General features: G+C 41.4%; 1 protein-coding gene across 1 annotated transcript in view; it reads right to left on the reverse strand.

Moving 5' to 3' along the window:
• Positions 1-25,288, reverse strand: part of LOC132124648 (growth arrest-specific protein 2) — a 34,034-nt gene that overhangs the window by 2,228 nt on the left and 6,518 nt on the right. The window contains exons 3-7 of the mRNA XM_059535765.1: positions 23,963-24,087; positions 9,619-9,760; positions 6,898-6,961; positions 6,023-6,239; positions 5,786-5,893 (exon numbers count right to left, since the gene is read on the reverse strand). Coding sequence (XP_059391748.1) covers positions 5,786-5,893; positions 6,023-6,239; positions 6,898-6,961; positions 9,619-9,760; positions 23,963-24,087 — 656 coding nt within the window. The remainder of the gene's footprint in view (positions 1-5,785; positions 5,894-6,022; positions 6,240-6,897; positions 6,962-9,618; positions 9,761-23,962; positions 24,088-25,288) is intronic.

The raw sequence follows: 25,288 nt of genomic DNA on the forward strand, positions 1-25,288 counted from the left end.
TAGCTGTGCGGGTAAACGTCAATCCCTTAGTAAACCTCATCCTATTAGCATCTCATAAGTGTGCACAACTCCCATCCTGGTTATTGCCAATTTGAGCTCTGCTCGAAGTGGAACATGTGAAACCAGTTACAGTGGCGTTGTACAGAGTGACCCAGATGGGGGAGCCCAGCAAAAAGCAGTTGTGCAGGTAAATCTTACTCTCCTGGCTATGAGAGGCATGCTATTGGCTGTGGTCTTTAGTGTCCTTGTTAACAAGCCAGACTCCGTGGCTGCCGCCAGTTCAAACCCCCACAGTGTGAGCCAAGAAGAAACGATTACATATGCAAGTACGTCTTCTTTTTTTTTTTAACTAAGGCTCAATTTTCAGCATGTCAGAACATGTTAAGTGAGACTGTTTGCTTGCAATGCATTGGCAAAGCATTTGTGTCTACAAAGAGTGTTTCAGACCTAATCCTGATATCCATGAAAGCTCATTTGGGAAAAAAGTCTCTGCTATCAAACTCCTTTAACAGTTCCAGTGCAATAATCACACCCTTTTATTGGCGATCTGTCACCTGCGTTTCCTACTGTGAAACTCCCTCCAGGCAGAGGGCTGTTCGAGTCGCTGAGATATGGGGCTGTATTTCCTGTCAATGGCAAGTCAATGATTCAATAATCTATTCATTAAAAGCAAGCGTAAATTATTATTATTATTTTATTATTTGTGCTTCTATCACTCATTTCTGATGCGATACTTGAAAATGCGCATAAAAACGTTGATGGAAACAAAGCTAATGCTATTATTTTTTGTTTTATTCTCATGTAATTCTATTGAAAATTTGTGAAATTTAAGTCTATTCTTAATCACCCTAAAATAGGCTTAATTTTATTTATACAAAATGTTCTGAGGTGAAATATAAGGCTGAAATTTCTTTGTGAGTTTAAGGTTGAACCTTTGGCTTGGATTTACATTTACAACACAATTTTAATGCACAAATACATCATTAATGAATTTTAATTTCTTATGCAACCAATAACAATCAATCTTAGCTTAATTCTCTCAAAGCGCACACACGTAGAGCTCTGAAGTATACACCATACACAAAAACCCCATCACCTAATAATAGTCAATCACAGTCCCAATAAAAAGTGGCACTGGAGTAATTCAGCTGTGATTCATCCCTCTATTACAGCCTCCGTCCCAGTGGCCTTGAACAGGCTGCTGAAGAATCTTTCATAAAGGGTGAGAAATGATGAAATATCACTCTGATAACACACTGTAACCCTCTCCTGGGTGAACAAGCCGTAGCCTACAGACACACGCGCTCAAAAACAGATCCATGAGGACAGGAAAAATGAAAGAACATTAAACGATAAACAACAACAGAGAAATCTCTTACTTTGAGCTGCAGCTCATATTAACCCTGCGGGGGAATGATATTAAAGATGCATAAGTCTCTTAGCAGGCTGATGGAGGGACATTCACAGGTCAGCCTCTCCAGATGGGCGTCTGTGTGGCCCTCAGGCACTGGAGTCACAAATATATTAGCAATCAGACTCTACAAGTCACCACAGGACAAGTCATCAAGCAGCTCAGGTCTGTGATGTTGAAGGTTACCTCTCTAAATAGGGAACACACACACAATTCATTTCTTTCAGGAGCACCAAAGTTCAACGGACCAAACGACACACACTGAAGCACAGTCTATTTCAATGAGAACCAAATGAAAACATGGATTTCTGATGACTCTCTACTTAAACCATCTGGGGAATCTGAGGGGTATTTCAACAGGAAGGTCCTTCGCAGACAAACACAAAAGGAATGTGTCCTCGAGACAAATTCATTCGCTCGTTTCACTGGAAAACGAACAAGAGGAAGCAGAAGATTTGCTCGACTTGGCCTCGGTTGCTGAGCAACACGTTTTAAGGATTCATTCTTTCAAAAAATACACTAAGAAAAGGATTTCAGTCATTTAAGTCATACGATGTATAGAGCGGAAAAACTGAATCTCTGTTTATTTAAATAAACGTTTGGTAACCAATTAAATGTATCTACAGTAGATGCATTGTACCATGGTTTAAAATAAATAAATGGTATTGTTGATACACTACGGCTGTGATTCTGAACTGGTCCAGATTTGACACAAGACATAAAGAGGCAACCAAACAATGCAGAATAACCCAGAACAGCATAAACAGCAGAAGTGTGGCAGAGTTTGAGTGTTTGGTCTGTTAAATATCAATCTCTCTTGAGTTTTTCATGCTCTCAGCAGCCAATTATTCAAAAAACACACTGCGCTTGGCACACCCTGTATCTTTTTTTTTTTTTTTTTAACTTTGGTTTTGTTCATTGTTTTTGAGAAAAGGGGTGTCATGTAACATGCACATGTAGATGTCTGCTTAATTTGATTCAAAAACATAAGTTAGTTTAATTTTCTTTCTTGTTTCTCTAAGGAGCTTTTTTGAATTTGTGAAGTCTTTGGTATGTGTGCAGAAATCATAATCTGTGTTAGTTCCCTCTATAGGGGGCAGCAGTAATGCAGCATGCTTCATTCCTCGGCCAGAGAGCAATTAAAACCAGCACTGACTGATGTGATTCTCCTCAGGCGACTGAATTAATATCAGCTGCTGCTGCAGTGGTTTAACATGATGAATCGCTGCAGCCAGTGTTTTAAATGAAAGCCGAGCTCTGACATCTAAACTTGAAAAAGAGCAGGAATATTAATTGTGTAATTACGAGGTCTAGACAGCTAATGTTGATCGAATCAAATGACTCAGTTCATGGAGAGAGCGAAAGTGAGAGCATATTTAATTTGGCTACTTTGAATGTCAAACAGTGGACAGGACAATTCTGTCATCTCAAATCAGCCATGTCATCAATGTCATCTCAAATAAAGACTGAAACATCGTAAACATTTACTCAGGCCATCCAAGATGCAGATGCGTTTGTTTCTACATTCGATTTGGGGAAATGTAGCATTTCATCACTTGCTCAGCAACTGATCCTCTGCATGAATGGGTGCCGTCAGAATGACAGTCCAAACAGCTGATAAAAACATCACAATAATCCACAAGTAACCCACACCACTCCAGTCCATCAGTTAACATCTTGTGGAGTGAAAAGCTGTTTTAAAAAAACAATCACACCATTAAGATGTTCTAAACTTGCTTTCTGCTGTAATATGAGTCGTCAGTCTAAAACATTCCTTCCCTTAGTGAAAAATAATATGTATAATGTTGTCTGATTCAGGAGAGAAACCTACACAGATCAAACACAGTTTACAAGGCAAAAACAATAGAAAAACAGCTCTAAACAAATAAGTGGGTTGATTTTGATGTGAAAGGATTTTCTCCAGAAGTGAAAAACAGCTTTTTACATCTCAAGACATTAACTGATGGACTGGAGTGGTGTGGATTGTGATGTTTTTATCAGCTGTTTGGACTTTCACACTGATGGCACCCATTCACTGCAGAAGATCCATTTCCCAGCAAGTGTCAATGCTAAATTTTTTCAGTACTGTGAAGAAACAAACTCATCTACATCTTATATGGCCTGAGGGTGACATTATATACTGATACATTAAAGGAATAGTTCACCCCCCCCCCCCCCCCCCCAAAAAAAAATATATATTACTATTATTATTATGTATTTATTTATTATTGTTTTTTTTTCCTTTAATGTATCAGTTCAGACTCAAACTGTTAATGACACAAACTGGACATGTTGATCTGGATAATGTGCAGCGATTGACCGTGGTGGTGTTGGCGCAGTGGATAAGACACATGTCTTTGGTGTGAGAGACTCGGGTTCGAATCCACTGTGAGACACCAATGTGTCCCTGAGCAAGACACTTAACCCCTAGTTCCTCCAGAGGTGTGCGACCTCTGACATATATAGCAATTGTAAGTCAAGCGTCAGCTAAGTGAATAAAATGTAAATGTAGTGTGGGTATTTCTTATCTTTATAGCCACCAATGAGTGTTGTGATATTTCCATGAATTTTCATCACTTTTTCATCTCTAGATAGGCTACAGTATCTTAACTAGATACTAGCATGTCATAATACAAAAAGAAAACACATATCGTGATGAGCTGTGTTAAAAGCAGAGGTATCAGAATTATTAACATGGATTTTTCTCCTTTCAATTAAAAAAAATAAAAATAAAATAATAATAAAAAATCATTTCATTAAATATTTATCAGCCAGCTAGGTGTTTCTAAGACCCAGCCACAAATCCAGTCTTCATCTCTTTCTTATTGCGTGAGAACATTCATTAAACACTGTTTCTAATGAGCTACGAATGCTGTGATCACTCAAGAGAGCTGTTATCAGTGTATTACTGCACAGCTCAGGGTAATAAAACACAACTGAACGCAAATACACGGTGAGGACTACTCCGATCTAAAGCATCTTTTAGTCATGGGTTGCCAAGTAACAGGTTTCCATGGTGAGCAGGCCCATCTCACTAATCAGTCTTTGTCAGTTAGTGTCAGTCCGTGCTGTTATGGGATGCCCCACTGCTGTGTTTGTGTAATGAACAGTAATGAACGTGATCACACAGCATAGATAATAAAGTTTCACCTGCCTATCTAGAAATCATGTAAAGGGATCATAGGTGCTGCCTGACACAGAGTTAGCAGCACTGTGTGCAAAATTAAGGCATGCATTTAGCAACATGTTAACTTAACTCGAATCAATTGTGAGGGGCACTATTTTTGTGGTGTGCATATTTGTTGCCTATGAAGAGTGTTTCAGATGAGTCCCGTAAGGTTCTGTTTAATTTATAAATCACTGTAGGCTGGTGTAAGCATTATAAAATACATTCTTGCATATACTGTATCCTGTGAAACAGATGGCAAGAGAAATTTTGAGAAATACATTTAATTTCATTATATTACTACCAAAAATACTACTACTACTTACAATAGAATATTGAACATAAAATTGTTTTTAAAAGTGTTGGCTAAGCCTTTTAACTTAGCAACATGCTAACATGCTACATAAATATCCAACCCAGGCTCACTGGAAATTAAGAATGCATCGATACCGATACCGATACTGGTATAAGTATCTGCCCGATACTGCACTCCTGTACTCATACTCATTAAAACAGCCCGATACCAAAAGCCGATACCACACAGCATGTGTTGTGAAAAGTGCTATTTCCAGACAATGAAACGTGACAACAGAACAAAGAGAGTAGAATTGAATTATTAGAGATTAAGGATGCCTAAAAATTACATGTATGTAATTAATATCATGTTGAACATTCAATATTCACAAATGTATACCTGATTGATGCAAAGTACGCAGAGTGAATTTGCTTGCGCAGCGACATGTAAGTAAGACCAGTCACATAAATAACTTGACGGTAAGTAGAGAGAAAAAGAGAGAGAGCACTTCGATTGCATAACCATGATTGCTGTTTGCTGACTTAGCACACAAATCATCACAAATCACAAATCATCAAAAAAAAAAATGTCCAGTGACTGCGGCTAAAAGCTGTGTTTATTACAGTGAGTTATACAGTTAGACAGGTTATTATTACATTGTTTGTTGTACGTGTTGTACAATCACTGCATTTTAGCTTCCTTTTATGAGCTCTGTGGTGGAAAACTCGTAATTCACCAGATTCACAGCTGAGCTGCTCTAAATTGCAAGAGCAGTTCTCGACCAGGTGCGCTACTGAGCAAGTTTACTATCTCAGAAAAGATATTAAATGTATGTAGAGGAACCTTTTTTGAGATATGTAGGCAGGGTTGTTAATATGGCATCTACCTTGAATATGGTTTGTTTTATACTCACTCTAATGAAAAGCATTTTTTCTCCAACACGGTAACGGCCTTGTGATTGTCGTTCTATGCAGAACTTATTTGGGCACTTACAGGGTGGATCTTCAGAAATGTGCTTTACCTGGAAGACACGTTACATGCTCAGTTAAAACATTAAATTCTCATTGTAAAGGAAAGAACATCTGTCAATCTAAAAGTTACAGAGTTACCGATAACAAGAGTGATGCGTGAGAAAGGAAATGCTACGTACAGCTTCATCCAGTAGCTTGCCGGTGCTTTTTTTGCTGGAGTTGGTCTTGTTGAATTGAGAGATGGATGGAGAGATGGATGGAGAGATGGATGGAGAAACAGATGGAGATTGAGAACTGGAAGTGTGAGGTACAGGTGAGAGCGGAGGTTCAGGTGTCTTCTCTTCCTGTTCGATCTCTTTCTCCAGCTTTATAAGTCCAGGTGGCTCAACCTTATACCTGGCACAACAGTGGCCATTTACAACAAGATGCTGATTTAAAATAAACACTTACTTATCATTATAAAAACAGACAAGCAAGTTAACCACATTAACATTCAATTTTGAAATAATAAGGCAAAAACCTATGTAGATTTGTCACTTTTGCAAATTAATTTCCTTTACTTTGCCATTTTGTGACTATGGCTTTTGCCAATAACCAATAACCATACCTACTAGAGCTAGTAGAGACAGTTATATACAGTTTTTTTTAATTATATTATATATTTTCTATAATATTATATACTGTATATGGTATGGCAAGGCAAGGCAAGTTTATTTATATAGCACATTTTATACACAATGGTAATTTAAAGTGCTTTACCTGAAAGAAAGCAAAACAATCATAAAAAAATATATCTAGACCTTAAACTATTTTACGTAAAGGACATACCTATGTATTATGTTGGCTATTTTTATTTTATATTTTACATTATTTATATAATAAAATAGATAACAGCTAATTAGATTATAATTAGATAATAGAAAACACTGTGATCACAACATTGAAACAAGGCATTCTCTGTGACGTTGCTTTACAATCTGCATTGTGAAAAGCGTTTTTTTGTTTGTTTTGTTTTTCACTATAAAAAACTTGAATTAACTTGAATAAATTGTACCTGGATGCTATTCTTCCCAGCTCCAGCAGACATAGACAAACCTCTCTTGGCTGTTTGTGTAAAACTAGAAGAACATAAATATAAATCCATCAGACATAGCACAGCTACTGTATCCTGTGCTGACATACTGTACCAATAATAAAACTACTGAGAAACATCCATGTGGTTGAATGATGAAACCAAGAGACCACGGAATGAGAGAGATGATGAAATACTAATTCACTGACAGCTAATGTTCCTTCAGCATGTTTTTAGCAAACAACACATGCTTCTCATGTGGGATTGTGGAGTACACAAACTACATTGCCCATTATCCAGTGGGTTTAGTGATGACAACACAACACAACACACCATGCATGAAATCTGTAATCTCCACATCAAACCACAGAACATCCCACCTGAACATAACGCATCCACGTTTTCATTTAGCTATTTCTAAAGAGGGAAAAGGAAGAAAAAAATGAATAAAGGATTTAGTTTTTTCTTTTCAATTGAAGTTTGGTTGAACAGCACATATTTTACCACATCTCACACCCTTTACACATGTGCTAGTTTTTTGGTGGATAGAACAGATATACAAGCATAACACAACACACTCTTGATACATCTCCTATTTCACTGATTTGCATTTCAAATCTCATGGGTATCCAAGCAGATTTTTCTGAATATTTAAATGAAAGTCATGTAAGCACAGCTCTTCTGGCTTGAGTTACTGACAAACACATCTACATACAACACATTTTACCACAAACACACACATGCAGCTTCTATTGTGTGTAACTCCAGTGGGAAAGAAACAATTCTTTCTGCACTGCCCTGCTGTACTCCCTAGACGACCCAATCCTGTCTTTCTCTCTCGTTCTTTCTGTAGTTTCAGCAAACTTGTTATTCTCTCCAGCTGTCTTGGATATGTGTTGAAAGCAAAGCATAAAGAAACAGAAGCTGCATAACAATCTACCTGGAGCCTTTGAGTTGAGTGGGTACGCCTGGATCTGACACATGACAGAGAGATGTCCCGTCCTCTTACACACCATAAAGCTGTTTTACAGATTCACAGAGGAGAAGAAGAGGCCTTTCTTTCACCAAAATAGCTTGTGTCTAGAACACTACAATTCTTCTAAATGCAGGGAAAGAACAAAAGCCAAAGACACAGTTCTCCATTTAACTGACCCTTTCCAATTTCAGTCCATAATCCTCTCAAGTTTCATTATATTTCTGCATAATGGAGTTTTATGTACAGTGAAACAAATTAATCATCATCCCAACATATTAGAAGCATTGTCATGTGACTTTCCAGAAATGTCCTTCAATTGTATTGTCTATGAACCCTTTGTTCGTCATTATTTTCTGAAATATAAGTATTTCCACAATAATATCAATTCCGCATTACTGAGCTCAAATATTTTAAGCATTTTTTTTGTTTTGTTTTGTTGTTGTGTTTACATTTTATACACAACTTATTTTAAAAAAAAACTATTTTTTTTTTATTTTGGCTCAAAAAAATAAATTAATTAATTAATAACTAACCAGAGATACTGAAAGGCTGTTTTCTCTGTTTTGACTGGGAGGTGCTATATGATCCAGATATTGACAGGCATAATGAAATCAGTTCTGCTTATGTCAAATTCTGTTGGCTGGATCAGAAAAAGCTTAATCAAAAAAAGGAGAGAAACTCTTTTTTTTTAGACACAATTTAAAAATTGTGGTCTACGGTAAGTACTTAACTAATATAACACCTAAAACGATAAGTATGCAAGTTGTAAATGAAGAAGAGACACTGGCAAATGAGCTTTAGGGGTTAGGGTTATAAACTTTTATTGTAGGTTTGATGTTAATTTTCATGACTGTAGCGATGTTTTGGGGGCTATTAGGATTGACGATTCTGTTTCTAAACCTCAAGTGAGTTTAATTCTTTTAAGGTTGTTAAAGATCTTGATATTAAAAAGTAAATTTTTCAGAGGTCTATTGATTTACATATTATTCCTGATATTTGAAAAAAAAAGAAAAAAGAAAAAAAAGTTATTATACCTGTCCCAGAAAGACCTGGTCCTTAAGAGTAGCCTAGCCTATTATCGCCCAGTCGCCTTAACCTGCACTGTGATGATGTGTTTGGAGGATTATGGTGAGGAAGCTTAAAGAAGAGTTTAAGGACATCTTGATCCATATCAAATTAATAGGGGCACTGTCACTGATGATACTACCCTTACTGTGGTGTATCATGTTTCAAAACATCTGGGGGGATCCCAAGGTTTATGCCAGGCTGTTCTTTCTTGATCTGAGCTCTTCTTTTAATACCATGTAGCCAAACCTTGCTCTCCAAGCTAAATAGTATAGCCGTTAACCCATATAGGTAGCATCAATTTGTTTCATGCATTTCTTACTGGTAGGACTTGAGTCAAAATCAAGCAGACTCTCTCTGAGTATAGGTCTATTAGTAGTGGTGTCCCCCAGGGGTTTGTATGCTCACCACTCTTATTTACACTGTAAAAATTGAATACAAGAGTCACCATCCTGGGAATATTGTTGTGAAATTCTCAAACAATACTGCCATTCTTGGTCTACTGTATAAGCATGAGGACATTCAATATAAATCAGGCAACTCCTCTCACTGAGCAACAAATGATTTCATGTGAATAAAAGACAATGGCAATATATACTCTATATACTATTCTCCTAACTCTTTGTTGCTGTGTGAGAGCTGGATTTGTTTAAAAGTCTTACCAAGCCCATCTGATTCAAACAGGCAGGTGTCGTCGACGCCCACCTCTCGACACCATGACAGGAAGTTGGCTGTGTTGTCCCTGGCAAAAAAGGAACCGGACGCAGCACTGGCTCGGCAGGGAATCTTGCGGCTGGGGATCGACTGAAAGAGAGAATTTGCCTGTGTTACTCAGTGCAAGATATTTGCATTTAAAATGTCTCACATGCAAGAGGAATGTTCCTGAACAGAAGGGTGGCCAATTCTAAACACTCCAAACATTCTAAGGCCAAGAACATCAAGGAATAGTTTACCAAAAATTTAAAATTCAGACATCTTTTACTTACCCTCATGTCGGTCCTATACTGTAAGACTTCTGTTCATCTTTGGAAAACAAATGAAGCAAGCATGTTTCAGCAAAAACATGCTTCCATATTACTAAGTTTATATGTGGATAAAAGCATAAATGAAATCCATTCATCATATAAAATGAATGTGTATCTATAAGATTTGAATTAAACATCTTGATTGATATGGATTAATGTACTTTTTGAAGTGTACAAATTGTGTTTTTGTGTACTTTAAATGAATGGTGAGCAAATATTAAAAAAAAAACGTAATTCTTATGGGTTGAGAACGACATGAGGATGAGCAAATCATGATAAAATATTTGGGTGAACTAACCATTTAATGCAAGTATGCAAATGCAACTTGTCCTTGCGCTTTGTTATGAATTGTGTGGCAATGCAACAATCTTGAATTGCTAGAAGCCAACCAAATGCAAATGTCAAGTGCTCATGTAACAGGCCAACTAGTAAGAGCTGTAAGGGTTAACCTCAATATAATTGCTATAATTACTCTATAATAAAAGTATCTCGTTACCAGGGAAAGTAACTATTTGCGTTACTGTAAAAAAAAAAAAAAGTTGCTATATGTCAAAGAATTTGTATTTTTTTTAGCAGTTTTCACAAGTCAGTTGAAATGTGTAGAACAGACAGGTGTTTTTCTTTGTAAGAAAAGCTAACTTCTAAGATATTTTCGTCACACATTACATGCAGGCTACACATTACATGCACGTTCTTGCCATTTTGTGTGTGTGTGTGTTTGGCGCCGCTGGCGCGTGTGCCGGCATGTGTGTAAAAACACTGGCTCTGATTGGCTACCAAGAAAAACATGACTCTGCCTTAGCCAATCATAATCGCTTATCTCGTTATCAATTAACCCACCTCCTCACTAGCTGTGTGAGCCAGGGGTGCGTTCGGATTACATAGTTTATTAAATTAATGCATAGTAACGCACCGCATTTAACGTCCAGTAATGTTAACGGCGTTGTAACGACGGGAAAAGTAATTAGTTAGATTACCCCGTTACTGAAAAAATAACGTCGTTACCTAACACCGTTCTTTTAAACGGCGTTATTCCAAACACTGGTGGTCTTTAGCGTCCTTGTTGGTGCGGCCACCTCCCATGCTGGAAATACTGCTCTGAGCAAACATGGCGAGCAGAACTGTAGGGGTTACATTGGTGCTGTGACCCGGGTGGGTGAAGGTTTGTGAAACAAAGGCTGTGTGGGTAAACCTCACTCCCCTGATTTCAAGAGACACATTAGCGACTGATGCTAGAGGCAGAGATCATTTGTACACCCACCTCCTGGAAACGCTGGTTATAATCCCACTCAGACCGAGTGAGGCAGAGTTAGACTGGCATCTGTGTTTGTGTATAAATTCATCTAACCTTTCAGAATCATAGTTATCTGTCTTGCTAGCCAGAGTCAACATAGCTAACTTCTAAGATATTTTAATTCAATGGAACCTGTTAAGTGAAGCACAAGATTCAATTCACAAGTGATTCCAGTAGAGTTTGCCATAAGCATTTTGCTAAGCTAATGGCTCAGTTAAATTAATAAGCGTAAGAAAAATATAACTTTTGGTAACAATGGACAGTTTGCTATTACTGGCAATTAGTTCTGGTAAAACTGGCTATACTTGGCAATCATGTTGTTCAAATCTTGTGTGTACATATCATTTTGGAAATTACATCCATCCATTCTCTGATCTGCTTCCATTTTCAGCAAACTAATTATTTGAAATGCTGTCTAGCTCTTGAAGCAGAGCTCCAAATTTTGTTCAGTATTAATGCATAGAGAATCTGTTCAAATGTTAAGACAAAACCACATGTTCTATGTATGGGGGTAAAGTTGAAGTAATCAATATTTTTTTTTTTTACTTGACCAAATAAATCAGGGCAGAATGCAACTGGCCATAGATTTAAGGGTTTTAGAGAAGTTTTAGAAATTCCCCTTTTTCATCTCTCCCCCTCCATTTCATTTCTCACTCAGTTTTCCCAACAGTTTAGTGCCGTTCTCCTTCAAGAGCTGTGTCGAACGCTTTGGGAATGCCCCCGGCGAGATCCCGTACTGAAGCATGTGTGAAATCAGTCTAATAAAGAAGCGAGACGCCACGAGCCGAATGAAGTGAGCAACCAAGAAGCATAAAGGTGCATCTGGCAAACGCACATTTTAGCTTCTGCTCTTCAGTGAGCGCGTATGTGTATGTGTTGCATAAGCAGTCAGTCAGTAAGAAAGCAAGACAATGCCCAAGTGTAAAACAAAATCTGATGTGGAGAGCAGACGGCGTTTCAAGTCCTGGGTCCTCCCTGCCCACACTATCTCTCGGGTGGGGATACACATGATCTGTCGTCTGTTTGGTAGCAGAGCACTCAAGGGCAGCCCTCAAGGGGGGGGGGGCTGTTGCTGAGGCACAGCAGCTGTTATTGTGAGAATTCTAATTGGATTTAGCAAAGGGATCCACTCCGTGGTTTCTTCCCCCCGGAGAAAAACCACGACCACACAACTTAACTACAAGCCCCCACCGCGGACCTGTGACAGCAACATCTCTCTGCTGACCAAGGTGAACACCTTCTTCGCTCGCTTTAGGAAACAAAACAGCTCCACTGCACAGAAGACTCCACCTCCTCCCGGTGACCAGGTGATAATACTGACCCCAGATAGCGTGAGGAGATCCGTCAGCATGATCAATGCACGCAAAGCTCCGGGTCCTGAAAACATTCCTGGGTGTGTACCGAGAGACTGTGTAAGTGGAACTCACTGATGTCCTCACAGAAATTATCAACATCTCACATAGTCAGGATGTTGTCCCTATATGCTTCAAAGCTACCACCATAATTCCAGTCCCGAAGAAGCCGTCTCCATCCTGCTTCAATGACTACCATCCAGTTGCACTTAATCGTATTATCATGAAGTGCTTTGAACATCTAGTCATGCACCATATCAAGTCTGCCCCCTTCCCTCCCTGGACCCCTTCCAGTTTGCATATCGGTCCAACCGTTCAACCAATGATGCCATCGCAACTGCCCTCCACTCAGCATTCACACATATAGATAAAAAGGACTTATACATAAGAATGCTGTTAATAGCATTCAGTTCAGCATTCAACACTATCATGCCTCAACAGCTCATTTTTCAGACTTGTCCAGCTGGGGCTCAACACTTCACTGTGCAGCTGGCTGTTGGACTTTCTGACTGGAAGACCTCAGGCAGTACCGAGAACAACACATCCAGCACCATCACACTGAACACTGGGGCCCCCCAAGGATGTATGCTGAGCCCCCTCCTCTTCACTCTGCTGATCCACGACTGCACACCATCACACAACTCCAGCCTCTTCATTAAGTTTGCAGGTCTCATTAGCAACAGAGATGAGACCAACTACAGGAGCGTGGTGAGCCGCCTGGCCGTGTGTTGCAGTGACAACAATCTCTCTCTGAATGTGGAGAAGATGAAGGAGATTGTTGTTGACTTCAGGATAGTGCACACTCAGCATGCTCCTCTGACCATCAACAGTGTGACTGTGGAGACAGTGAGCAGCACCAAGTTCCTGGGTGTGCACATCACAGAGGACCTCTCCTGGACTGAAAACATAGCAGCACTGGCCAAGAAATCACAGCATCATCTCTACTTCCTCGGCAAATTGAGGAGAGCCAGAGCCCCACTCCTCATCATGTACACCTTCTACAGAGGCATCATCTAGAGCTTTCTAATGAGCTGCATCATTGTGTGGTATGCGCTTGCAACGTCTCCTGTCGGAAGACTCTACAACTCATAGTGAGAGCAACGGAGAAGATCATTGGTGTCTCTATCCCCTCCCTCTAGTACATTTACGGAACCTGTCTCACCCGCAAAGCTCTCTTCATTGCAGGTGATCCCACACACCCGTCACACAGGTTCTTCAGTCTGCTGCCATCAGGGAGGAGACTGTGGAGTCTGTAGGCCAGGACCAGCACTTGGGGTCACTTCATCTACAGCGATATTGTTGACTTGATTGCAAATAAATGCACAGACACTATTTAAACTGAACAGAGATGACATCACTGAATTCAATGATGAACTGCCTTTAACTGTCATTTTGCATTATTGACACACTGTTTTCCTAATGAATGTTGTTCAGTTGCTTTGACGCAATGTATTTTGTTTAAAGCGCTATATAAATAAAGGTGACTTGGCTTGACTTGACTTGACTTGAAGGACAGCTTCATTCATCAGGCTGTCAGGAAACTGAACTCACTCCCAAACTTTCCCTCCTTCCCTCTTCTGCCCCAGGCACCACAGAACTTTGAACCCCCCACCCAACACCCCCCCCCCAGATCCCACATCCTTCCACTCCCTCCCCACTAACATACAATGACATGCACCAGTCACTTTGTGCAGCATTGGTCTGCTCACTACCTCATTCAGCACAGAACTGACATCATTGTACTACCTCTTCAGTCAGTTTAAATAAAAGAACTGCTCTTTGAGCCTTTTGTCACTTTAAACAGACTGAATAAGCTTTGTTTGCACTACAATCTTTTTATCTGCACTGTTTGTTCACTTCACCGGTTTGCACTCTATCTGCCACGTGCCTTGCACGGCTTTATTTAACTTTATTTGTATTTTTATTATTTTTTTACATTATTGTAAAGTTTTATGTTATATTTTATATTTTATCTAGATTTTTAGGCTCTACTGTTTGTGTTATCTGTATGCACCATGGGTCTGAGAGTAATGCAATTTCAATTGTATGTACCGTACATCTGGAAGAATTGACAATAAAGCAGACTTGACTTGACTTGAGAGAGAGACAGGCGTTTAATCTATCTTCCTTCAATGAGGTTGATGTGATGAGCATCGACATAGAGGAGACTCGCCACCGCAGTCCCTCACATATGAGGAGCTAGTGGAGGTTGTGACTCGTGCTGTAGCCAAGCTAAACATCGATTGGCCAGCCATGAAATAGGACACTTGTCCCAAAAACAGACTGGATGAGCGCTTCCTTAAAGCCAAACTGCAACCTTCACGCCATGGTCTTTCATTTTTCCCCAATCTCCATGACCAGGTGTCGATATTGTGGGAGAAACCCTACTCAGCCCGACTCTTCAGCCCAACAGTCACCAACTACTCTTACATCATGGGGTTGAATGAGAAGGGTTATGGGGCAATGCCAGCGGTGGAGCAGACACTCTCGAGCAATATCTATCCCCATCATCAGCATTGTCCCTGAAGGCACCCACCAGGCCAGTAAAATTGACATTAAGCCTGGTTAGTAAAGTTTGGCCGGTGGCAGGTGAGGCCGGTGCATGTCGGTGTAGCAGGTGTTCCAGGCCGGCCTGCTAAAAGACCTGGATGATGGGGGGAAGAGGAATCCGACATAATCTCTGAACTGCATCGGGTCACCAAGGAAACGGCTAGAGCCACTGTCCGTTCCATGGCAGCTCTCGTGGCTACGGAGTGACACCTGTGGTTGAATTGAATTACAAGACAAGGACAGATTCTTCCTGCTGGATGCCCTGCTATCACCTTCTGGCCTCTTCTGTGGCACAGTAGACACTGTCGTCAAGAGGTTTCAGGAGAAAAATAAGCAGACGGCAGCATTCCAGCGCTTCCTCCCTTGCCGTTCCCAGGTCTTTGGGTTACCCTTGGGAGATATCATCAGGAAACATAGTGTTAGCTTTCACTGTTATGCTGATGATACTCAGCTCTATATTTCTTCACGGCCCGGTGAAACACACCAATTTGAAAAACGAATGGATTGCATAGTCGATATAAAAAACTGGATGACGAGTAATTTCTTACTGCTAAATTCTGAAAAAAACAGAGGTGTTAATTATAGGACCTAAAAACTCAGTTTGTAATAACCTAGAACACTGTCTAAGACTTGATGGTTGCTCTGTCAATTCTTCGTCATCAGTTAGGAACCTAGGTGTGCTATTTGATCGCAATCTTTCCTTAGAAAGCCACGTTTCTAGCATTTGTAAAACTGCATTTTTCCATCTAAAAATATATATAAATTACGGCCTATGCTCTCAATGTCAAATGAAGAAATGTTAATCCATGCATTTATGACCTCAAGGATAGATTATTGTAATGCTTTATTGGGTGGTTGTTCTGCACGATTAGTAAACAAACTACAGCTAGTCCAAAATGCAGCAGCAAGAGTTCTTACTAGATCCAGGAAGTATGACCATATTAGCCCGGTCCTGTCAACACTGCACTGGCTCCCTATCAAACATTGTATAGATTTTAAAATATTGCTTATTACTTATAAAGCCCTGAATGGTTTAGCACCTCAGTATTTGAATGAGCTCCTTTTACATTATAATCCTCCACGTCCGCTACGTTCTCAAAACTCAGGCAATAATACCTAGAATATCAAAATCAACTGCGGGCGGCAGATCCTTTTCCTATTTGGCGCCTAAACTCTGGAATAACCTACCTAACATTGTTCGGGAGGCAGACACACTCTTACAGTTTAAATATAGATTAAAGACCCATCTCTTTAACCTGGCTTACACATAACATACTAATATGCTTTTAATATCCAAATCTGTTAAGGGATTTTTAGGCTGCATTAATTAGGTAAACCGGAACCGGGAACACTTCCCATAACACCCAATGTACTTGCTACATCATTAGAAGAATGGCATCTACGCTAATATTAGTCTGTTTCTCTCTTATTCCGAGGTCACCGTAGCCGCCAGATCCAGTCTTTATCCAGATCAGAGGGTCACTGCAGTCACCCGGATCCAGTACGTATCCAGCATGGTGGATCAGCACCTACAACCCGAATTCCGGAAAAGTTGGGACGTTTTTTAAATTTTAATAAAATGAAAACTAAAAGACTTTCAAATCACATGAGCCAATATTTTATTCACAATAGAACATAGATAACATAGCAAATGTTTAAACTGAGAAAGTTTAAAATTTTATGCACAAAATGAGCTCATTTCAATTTTGATTTCTGCTACAGGTCTCAAAATAGTTGGGACGTGGCATGTTTTGTCACGGCAGGGATCCAATGAGGCACGGAGATAGAACCAATTGCAGGTAAGTCATTTATTAAAGGGTAATCCAAAGGGGTAAACAGTCCAGGCAGGGTCAAAACCAGAATATCAAACATAAACAAGACACGAAGACAAGGCAAAGCAAGGCAAGAAGCGACGGACATGAATAACTATAGGACATTAAACAAGGACTCCGTAACACAGACTCAGACAGACCGGGTATAAATACACAGAAGGATAATGAGGGAACAGGAGACAGGTGGGGAACAATCAATACTAACAAGGAGGAAGGTGACCAAATAAGGGAACAGGAAGTGATAAGGTGACAGACACTGTGAGAAAGGGGGACATCTAGTGGAAACCCAGGGACACAACCCAGACACTGTGACAGTACCCCCCCTCTACGGAGCGGCTCCCAGACGCTCCACGACAGACACAAAACAGAGACCAGGAGGGAGGCGGACAGGTGGAGGCTCAGGGGGAGGGACGGAGGGCCAGAAAAGAAAAACATGGGGAACAGGCACTAGAATGTAAACACAACACAGAAAGACCAGGAGGGAGGAGGACAGGAGGAGGTTCAGGGGGAGGGACGGAGGGCCAGACTAACAGAAAGGAACAGGGACAGACGTAAACACAAAAACCAAAGGAAAAAAACAACATGAAGCCCCCCAGGGCGGAGCAGAAGACCACCACACCCTTGTGGTCAAGGCCAGAGCCCTCCAGGGCGGAGCGGAAGACCACCACAACCGTGTAGTCAGGGCAAGCGCCCCCCAGGGCGGAGCAGAAGACCATCATGTCCGTGTGGTCAGAGCAGAAGCCCCCCAGGGCGGAGCAGAGGACCACCACGTCCTCGTGGTCGACGCCAGAGTCCCCCAGGGCGGAGCGGAAGACCACCACAACCGTGTAGTCAGGGCAAGCGCCCCCCTGGGCGGAGCGGAAGACCACCACAGCCATGTGGTCAGGACCAGAGCCCCCCAAGGCGGAGCAGACCTCCGTGCGGCTGGATCAATGGGACAACAAAACTCTGGTAATCCCCTGGTGTCCTTACTGGACTCCAGAAGATTGGTGCTGGCCTGACACTGCTCATGAAGATCATTGGTGACTTGCATTTGCTCATGAAGATCAATGGTGACTTGCCTTTGTACATGAAGATCATAGGTGACTTGACTCAGTCCTTGAAGACCACCGGTAACTTGACTCAGTCCTTGAAGACCACCGGTGACTTGACTCAGTCCTTGAAGACCACCGGTGACTTGACTCAGTCCTTGAAGACCACCGGTGACTTGACTCAGTCCTTGAAGACCACCGGTGACTTGACTCAGTCCTTGAAGACCACCGGTGACTTGACTCAGTCCTTGAAGACCACCGGTGACTTGACTCAGTCCTTGAAGACCACCGGTGACTTGACTCAGTCCTTGAAGATCACCGGTGACTTGACTCAGTCCTTGAAGATCACCGGTGACTTGACTTGACTCTGAAAGGTCAACGGTGACCAGCCTAGTCTCTGGAGGATCAGCGGTGACTAGCCCTGACTCAGGAGGATCAGCGGTGACTAGCCCTGACTCTGGAGGATCAGCGGTGACTAGCCCTGACTCTGGAGGATCAGCGGTGACTAGCCCTGACTCTGGAGGATCAGCGGTGACTAGCCCTGACTCTGGAGGATCAGCGGTGACTAGCCCTGACTCTGGAGGATCAGCGGTGACTAGCCCTGACTCTGGAGGATCAGCGGTGACTAGCCCTGACTCTGGAGGATCAGCGGTGACTAGCCCTGACTCTGGAGGATCAGCGGTGACTAGCCCTGACTCTGGAGGATCAGCGGTGACTAGCCCTGACTCTGGAGGATCAGCGGTGACTAGCCTAGTCTCTGGAGGATCAGCGGTGACTAGCCTAGTCTCTGGAGGATCAGCGGTGACTAGCCCTGACTCTGGAGGATCAGCGGTGACTAGCCCTGACTCTGGAGAGTTCACTGGCACCTGACTCGACTCTGGAGAGTTCACTGGCACCTGACTCGATTCCGGAGGGTCAATTGGCACCTGACTCGTCTCCGGAGGGTCAACTGGCACCTGACTCGACTCCGGAGGGTCAACTGGCACCTGACTCGACTCCGGAGGGTCAACTGGCACCTGACTCGACTCCGGAGGGTCAACTGGCACCTGACTCGACTCCGGAGGGTCAACTGGAACCTGACTCGACTCCGGAGGGTCAACTGGAACCTGACTAGACTCCGGAGGGTCAACTGAGACTCTCATCCTGTGCAACGGCGCTGGGCAAGCAGCCATCTTGGGCCATGACTCTGGACAGGCGGCCCTCTTGTACTGTGGTGCTGGGCTGGCGGCCATCTTGTACTGTGGCGCTGAACCGGTGGCCAATTTGGGCATTGGCGCTGGGCTGGCGGCCATCCTGTACTGTGGCACTGGACCGGTGGCCAATCTGGGCATTGGCGCTGGGTTAGCGGCCATCTTGTGCTGTGGCGCTTGGCTGACGGCCATCTTGTGCTGTGGCGCTAGGCTGACGGCCATCTGGTGCTGTGGCGCTAGGCTGACGGCCATCTTGGGTTGTGGAGCTGAACCGGTGGCCAATTTGGGCATTGGCGCTGGGCTGGCGGCCATCTTGGGCTGTGGTGCTGGAACGGTGGCCAATTTGGGCATTGGCGCTGGGTTAGCGGCCACCTTGTGCTGTGGAGCTGGACAGGTGGCCAATTTGGGCTGTGGCGCTGAACCGGTGGCCAATTTGGGCATTGGCGCTGGGCTGGCGGCCATCTTGGGCTGTGGCGCTGGAAAAGTGGCCAATTTGGGCATTGGCGCTGGGTTAGCGGCCATCTTATGCTGTGGCGCTTGGCTGTTAGCCATCCTGGGCAGTGGTGCTGGACTGGTGGCCATCTTGGGTTGTGGCGCTTGGCTGGTTGCCATCCTGGGCAGTGGTGCTGGGCTGACGACCACCCCGCCGGAAGAGACCGAAGTGGCTGGGTCATCCCACCGAAGCCTTTCCTGCAGGTAGCGCACGAATTCCCAGAATTCCAGTGTCTCTAACTGCGCCATCTCCTCATGAGACACTGGATCATCCAGCCCGCCATTGAAATAGTCCTTGAGGGCCGCATCGTTGTAGCCCATGCCCTCGGCCAGGGACCAGAACACCTGAGCCAGGGCACCCACTTCATTGCCCTCTTGGCGGAGGGCGATCAACCGAAGGTACTTGGTTCGCCGCTCCGCCATCTTGGCTGGGGAACGGAAAAATGACATACCGCTGGTTCCTAGTGTGACGGAGTCCTTCTGTCACGGCAGGGATCCAATGAGGCACGGAGATAGAACCAATTGCAGGTAAGTCATTTATTAAAGGGTAATCCAAAGGGGTAAACAGTCCAGGCAGGGTCAAAACCAGAATATCAAACATAAACAAGACACGAAGACAAGGCAAAGCAAGGCAAGAAGCGACGGACATGAATAACTATAGGACATTAAACAAGGACTCCGTAACACAGACTCAGACAGACCGGGTATAAATACACAGAAGGATAATGAGGGAACAGGAGACAGGTGGGGAACAATCAATACTAACAAGGAGGAAGGTGACCAAATAAGGGAACAGGAAGTGATAAGGTGACAGACACTGTGAGAAAGGGGGACATCTAGTGGAAACCCAGGGACACAACCCAGACACTGTGACATGTTTACCATGGTGTAGCATCATCTTTTCTTTTCAAAACAGTTTGAAGACGTCTGGGCATTGAGGCTATGAGTTGCTGGAGTTTTGCTGTTGGAATTTGGTCCCATTCTTGCCTTATATAGATTTCCAGCTGCTGAAGAGTTCGTGGTCGTCTTTGACGTATTTTTCTTTTAATGATGCGCCAAATGTTCTCTATAGGTGAAAGATCTGGACTGCAGGCAGACCAGGTTAGCACCCGGACTCTTCTATGACGAAGCCATGCTGTTGTTATAGCTGCAGTATGTGGTTTTGCATTGTCCTGCTGAAATAAACAAGGCCTTCCCTGAAATAGACGTTGTTTGGAGGGAAGCATGCAAGCTGCCCATACCGTATGCACTTATGCACCCCCATACCATCAGAGATGCTGGCTTTTGAACTGAACGCTGATAACATGCTGGAAGGTCTCCCTCCTCTTTAGCCCGGAGGACACGGCGTCCGTGATTTCCAACAAGAATGTCAAATTTGGACTCGTCTGACCATAAAACACTATTCCACTTTGAAATAGTCCATTTTAAATGAGCCTTGGCCCACAGGACACGACGGCGCTTCTGGACCATGTTCACATATGGCTTCCTTTTTGCATGATAGAGCTTTAGTTGGCATCTGCTGATGGCACGGCGGATTGTGTTTACAGACAGTGGTTTCTGAAAGTATTCCTGGGCCCATTTAGTAATGTCATTGACACAATCATGCCGATGAGTGATGCAGTGTCGTCTGAGAGTCCGAAGACCACGGGCATCCAATAAAGGTCTCCGGCCTTGTCCCTTACGCACAGAGATTTCTCCAGTTTCTCTGAATCTTTTGATGATGTTATGCACTGTAGATGATGAGATTTTCAAAGCCTTTGCAATTTGACGTTGAGGAACATTGTTTTTAAAGTTTTCCACAATTTTTTTACGCAGTCTTTCACAGATTGGAGAGCCTCTGCCCATCTTTACTTCTGAGAGACTCTGCTTCTCTAAGACAAAGCTTTTATAGCTAATCATGTTACAGACCTGATATCAATTAACTTAATTAATCACTAGATGTTCTCCCAGCTGAATCTTTTTAAAACTGCTTGCTTTTTTAGCCATTTGTTGCCCCCGTGCCAACTTTTTTGAGACCTGTAGCAGGCATTAAATTTTAAATGAGCTAATTAAGTGGATAAAAGTGTAAAATTTCTCAGTTTAAACATTTGCTACGTTATCTATGTTCTATTGTGAATAAAATATTGGCTCATATGATTTGAAATTCCTTTAGTTTTCATTTTATTAAAATTTAAAAAACGTCCCAACTTTTCCGGAATTCGGGTTGAAGAAAGGACCTCTACATCCCTGAAAGACAGCGGAGACCAGGACAACTAGAGCCCCAGATACAGATCCCCTGTAAAGACCTTGTCTCAGAGGAGCACCAGGACAAGACCACAGGAAACAGATGATTCTTCTGCACAATCTGACTTTGCTGCAGCCTGGAATTGAATTTCTGGTTTCGTCTGGTCAGAGGAGAACTGGCCCCCCAACTGAGCCTGGTTTTCCCCAAGGTTTTTTTCTCCATTCTGTCACCGATGGAGTTTCGGTTCCTTGCCGCTGCCGCCTCTGGCTTGCTTAGTTGGGGTCACTTCATCTACAGCGATATCGTTGACTTGATTGCAAATAAATGCACAGACACTATTTAACTGAACAGAGATGACATCACTGAATTCAATGAAGAACTGCCTTTAACTGTCATTTTGCATTATTGACACACTGTTTTGCTAATGAATGTTGTTCAGTTGCTTTGACACAATGTATTTTGTTTAAAGCGCTATATAAATAAAGCTGACTTGACTTGACTTGACTGAGCTTCATGAGATATGCTATGTATGGTAGCATTGTGACTTGCCATATCATGAATTCAGTTGCTCGAGAGTGATTACATGTGAACTGAACATTTGAACATTAGCATAATATTACTTTTTCTTTATTTTCTGCATTCAGCACGTTGCATGCATTTCCACAGCAGTAACATTAATTAATTCAGCACAGCTGCCAAAACCTGTGCATGTTTTCAAACTAATGTTACAGAATACTGCAATATATTGGTTTCAGGTGCTGGTATTGAATGCATTTTTAGTCTGTCTCTCACACAAAGACTTTTGTCTGGAGTCAGGGCCGCTTGCCATCCCCTGCCAAACCTCGGCATTGTGGGACGATGAACTTTGGAAAATCACTGAGCTTTCTCATTTTAACAGAGCAGCCTAATGAAAGCTGTGACTTGTTAAGTGTTCAAAAACTCCTCCAGCTGGGAAAACCATTAAGATCAGGAGATTTTTTTGATGGTAAATTAAGAAAATATTTCTGCTTGTCTTGGCCAAGAACCACCTCTTACAGATACTCAAAATGGGGCTTTCTGTTAGTTATAACTCGTTCCCACTCTAACAGAGTCCCTGGAGGAATTACACAGTAGAATTCATGGCCCATAGTTTTCACAATTGGCATATCAAAGCAATCATGAAATGTAGACCTGCATAGTACTATATGCACTGAATATCGCCAAGTTAGTTAGAGGAGAGTAGGGTAAGATCAGTTAGTGCATTTAATATGCCTTTAATCTGACCAAGTATTTGAACAATGTAGTATAAACATGCCTGTAATTGAGATGCGTGCATTAATAATAATAAAAATCATTTTAACTGTAAACATATTTTGCTTGTCAAAATGGAAGGTCATTTTTTGGTAACACTTTATTTCGATTCTACAAACAGCATAAAGTAACTTTGTAAGTCCATGTCAACCAGCAGTTATTAGAGTGTTGGTAGACTGTCTGCTTAATATCCTCTAACACTTTATTTTGATGGGTCCACAACATACAACATACTATGAGAAACTTTGCAAGTATATTTCAACTTATTCTTCTAACCCTAACCCTAAGAGTTAGTAGACATGTAGTTGCAAATTAATGAGAATTATTTGACATATAGTTTCAAAGTTACTTATAGTTAGTAGAATGTCTAAAGTGGACTAACAAAATAAAGTGTAACCTCAATGTTATTTGATATACTATAATATATTATACATTTTTATATTTATATAGAGATGTATTATTTTATGCCAGTTTTGTTGTTTTAATACATCAAGTTAAACCAAATAATTACGCAGCCTTAGCAACTAGATTAAATAAAATAAGTTTAAGTGCTAGTAAATATATGGTGGGTAAATTAAACATTACACAAGTCACGAAACAACATGAAGAAACATAAGTCAGTCTTTTGATAACTTTATAGCAAAATAAAAAGCAAATTAAGATGATTGCAAACATGTTACTTAAAAGATAACTCAAATAAATAAATAAATAACAGTAAATGAGTACCTTTCCTGGTGAATTCACATCAGGGTCATTTTGCCTGAACTTCTCCTGCAGAGTCTCAGCCAGCTGACACAACAGGAAACCATTATCTAACCTGTCCATGAAGCTCTCGGCTGTGATTTCCACACCTGATGGAAAAGATGAGAGGAAGAGATGAATATCCCACAAAAGACTTGAGTTGAACTGTGCATCATTGAACTTACCTTATTTTTATAACTCTGTATATAATTACTGAATTACAGCATACAAATCAGAAATGAGCTTTTCAATATTTAAAAATAAAAGTTTCTTTAGGTGACCTTTTAAATATTACTATAATCTCTTGATTCTGGAAATACTCAATAAGTTATGATTATGATAACACGATAACATTGTGATTATGAAAAATGAAATTGTCAAATTAATATGATCAAAAACGAAGCTTACTGAATAAATGTAATAATTTCTTGTGCATTTAATTTTAATCTTTAATTCTAAAAATTAATTATTTACTTCACATTCATATCATATTTTAAAGACATTCTCAATAATGACGTACAGCACTGTGTCAGATCCAGATATTATGATTCACAGATAAACAAATTTCAAGTGCTTTGGAAGGAAGCAGCTGATTTATTTAGCAACAGTATTCCAGATGAGACACACACACACACACAGAGAGAGAGAGACTCAATTCTACACAGATCAACATGTGGCGGCTACATTTTACTGACTTCCAGACGATCATTCTTTCTGCATGATGTCACTGTGAAACAGGAGGTGGTGGCAGGGGGTTGGGGTATCTGTGGAAAGAGCATATTTTCTCATCCACTATACTTATTTTGCTTTATAGAGAGGGGGCGTCAGTGGTCGAGGGGGTTCAGATGTTTTAATGAGTTCCAAATGTGGTAATTTAGCCCGGTGAAGAGGGAGACAGGGAGCTTGTGAAATTCTTTCTAGCTCCCCCTTTAAAGAACCAAAATCTATACTACTTATCTCCATATTCGGAACCAAAGAAATATAAGTAATACATAATGAGAGTGAACAATTACTTATTCATATATATATATATATATATATATATATATATATATATATATATATATATATATATATATATATATATTCATAAAAATTATTTTCGACCCCTGTCCAAAATAATCCATATTAAGGAGGCAGTCAATTTAAAAATGCTTATTTTGATTGGCCAACACATCATCATACTGCATTTAAATGTTTCAAATACATTATTTATATAAAGCTACTGTATCATACTGTATGTTTCTTTGAAAACTCTCCATTACATTGTGCCTCATTTAAAAAACAATCTGCAATTGTTCCACTTGTTCT

Source organism: Carassius carassius, chromosome 43 (genome assembly GCF_963082965.1).
Source record: "Carassius carassius chromosome 43, fCarCar2.1, whole genome shotgun sequence".
Taxonomy (NCBI): Eukaryota; Metazoa; Chordata; class Actinopteri; order Cypriniformes; family Cyprinidae; genus Carassius; species Carassius carassius.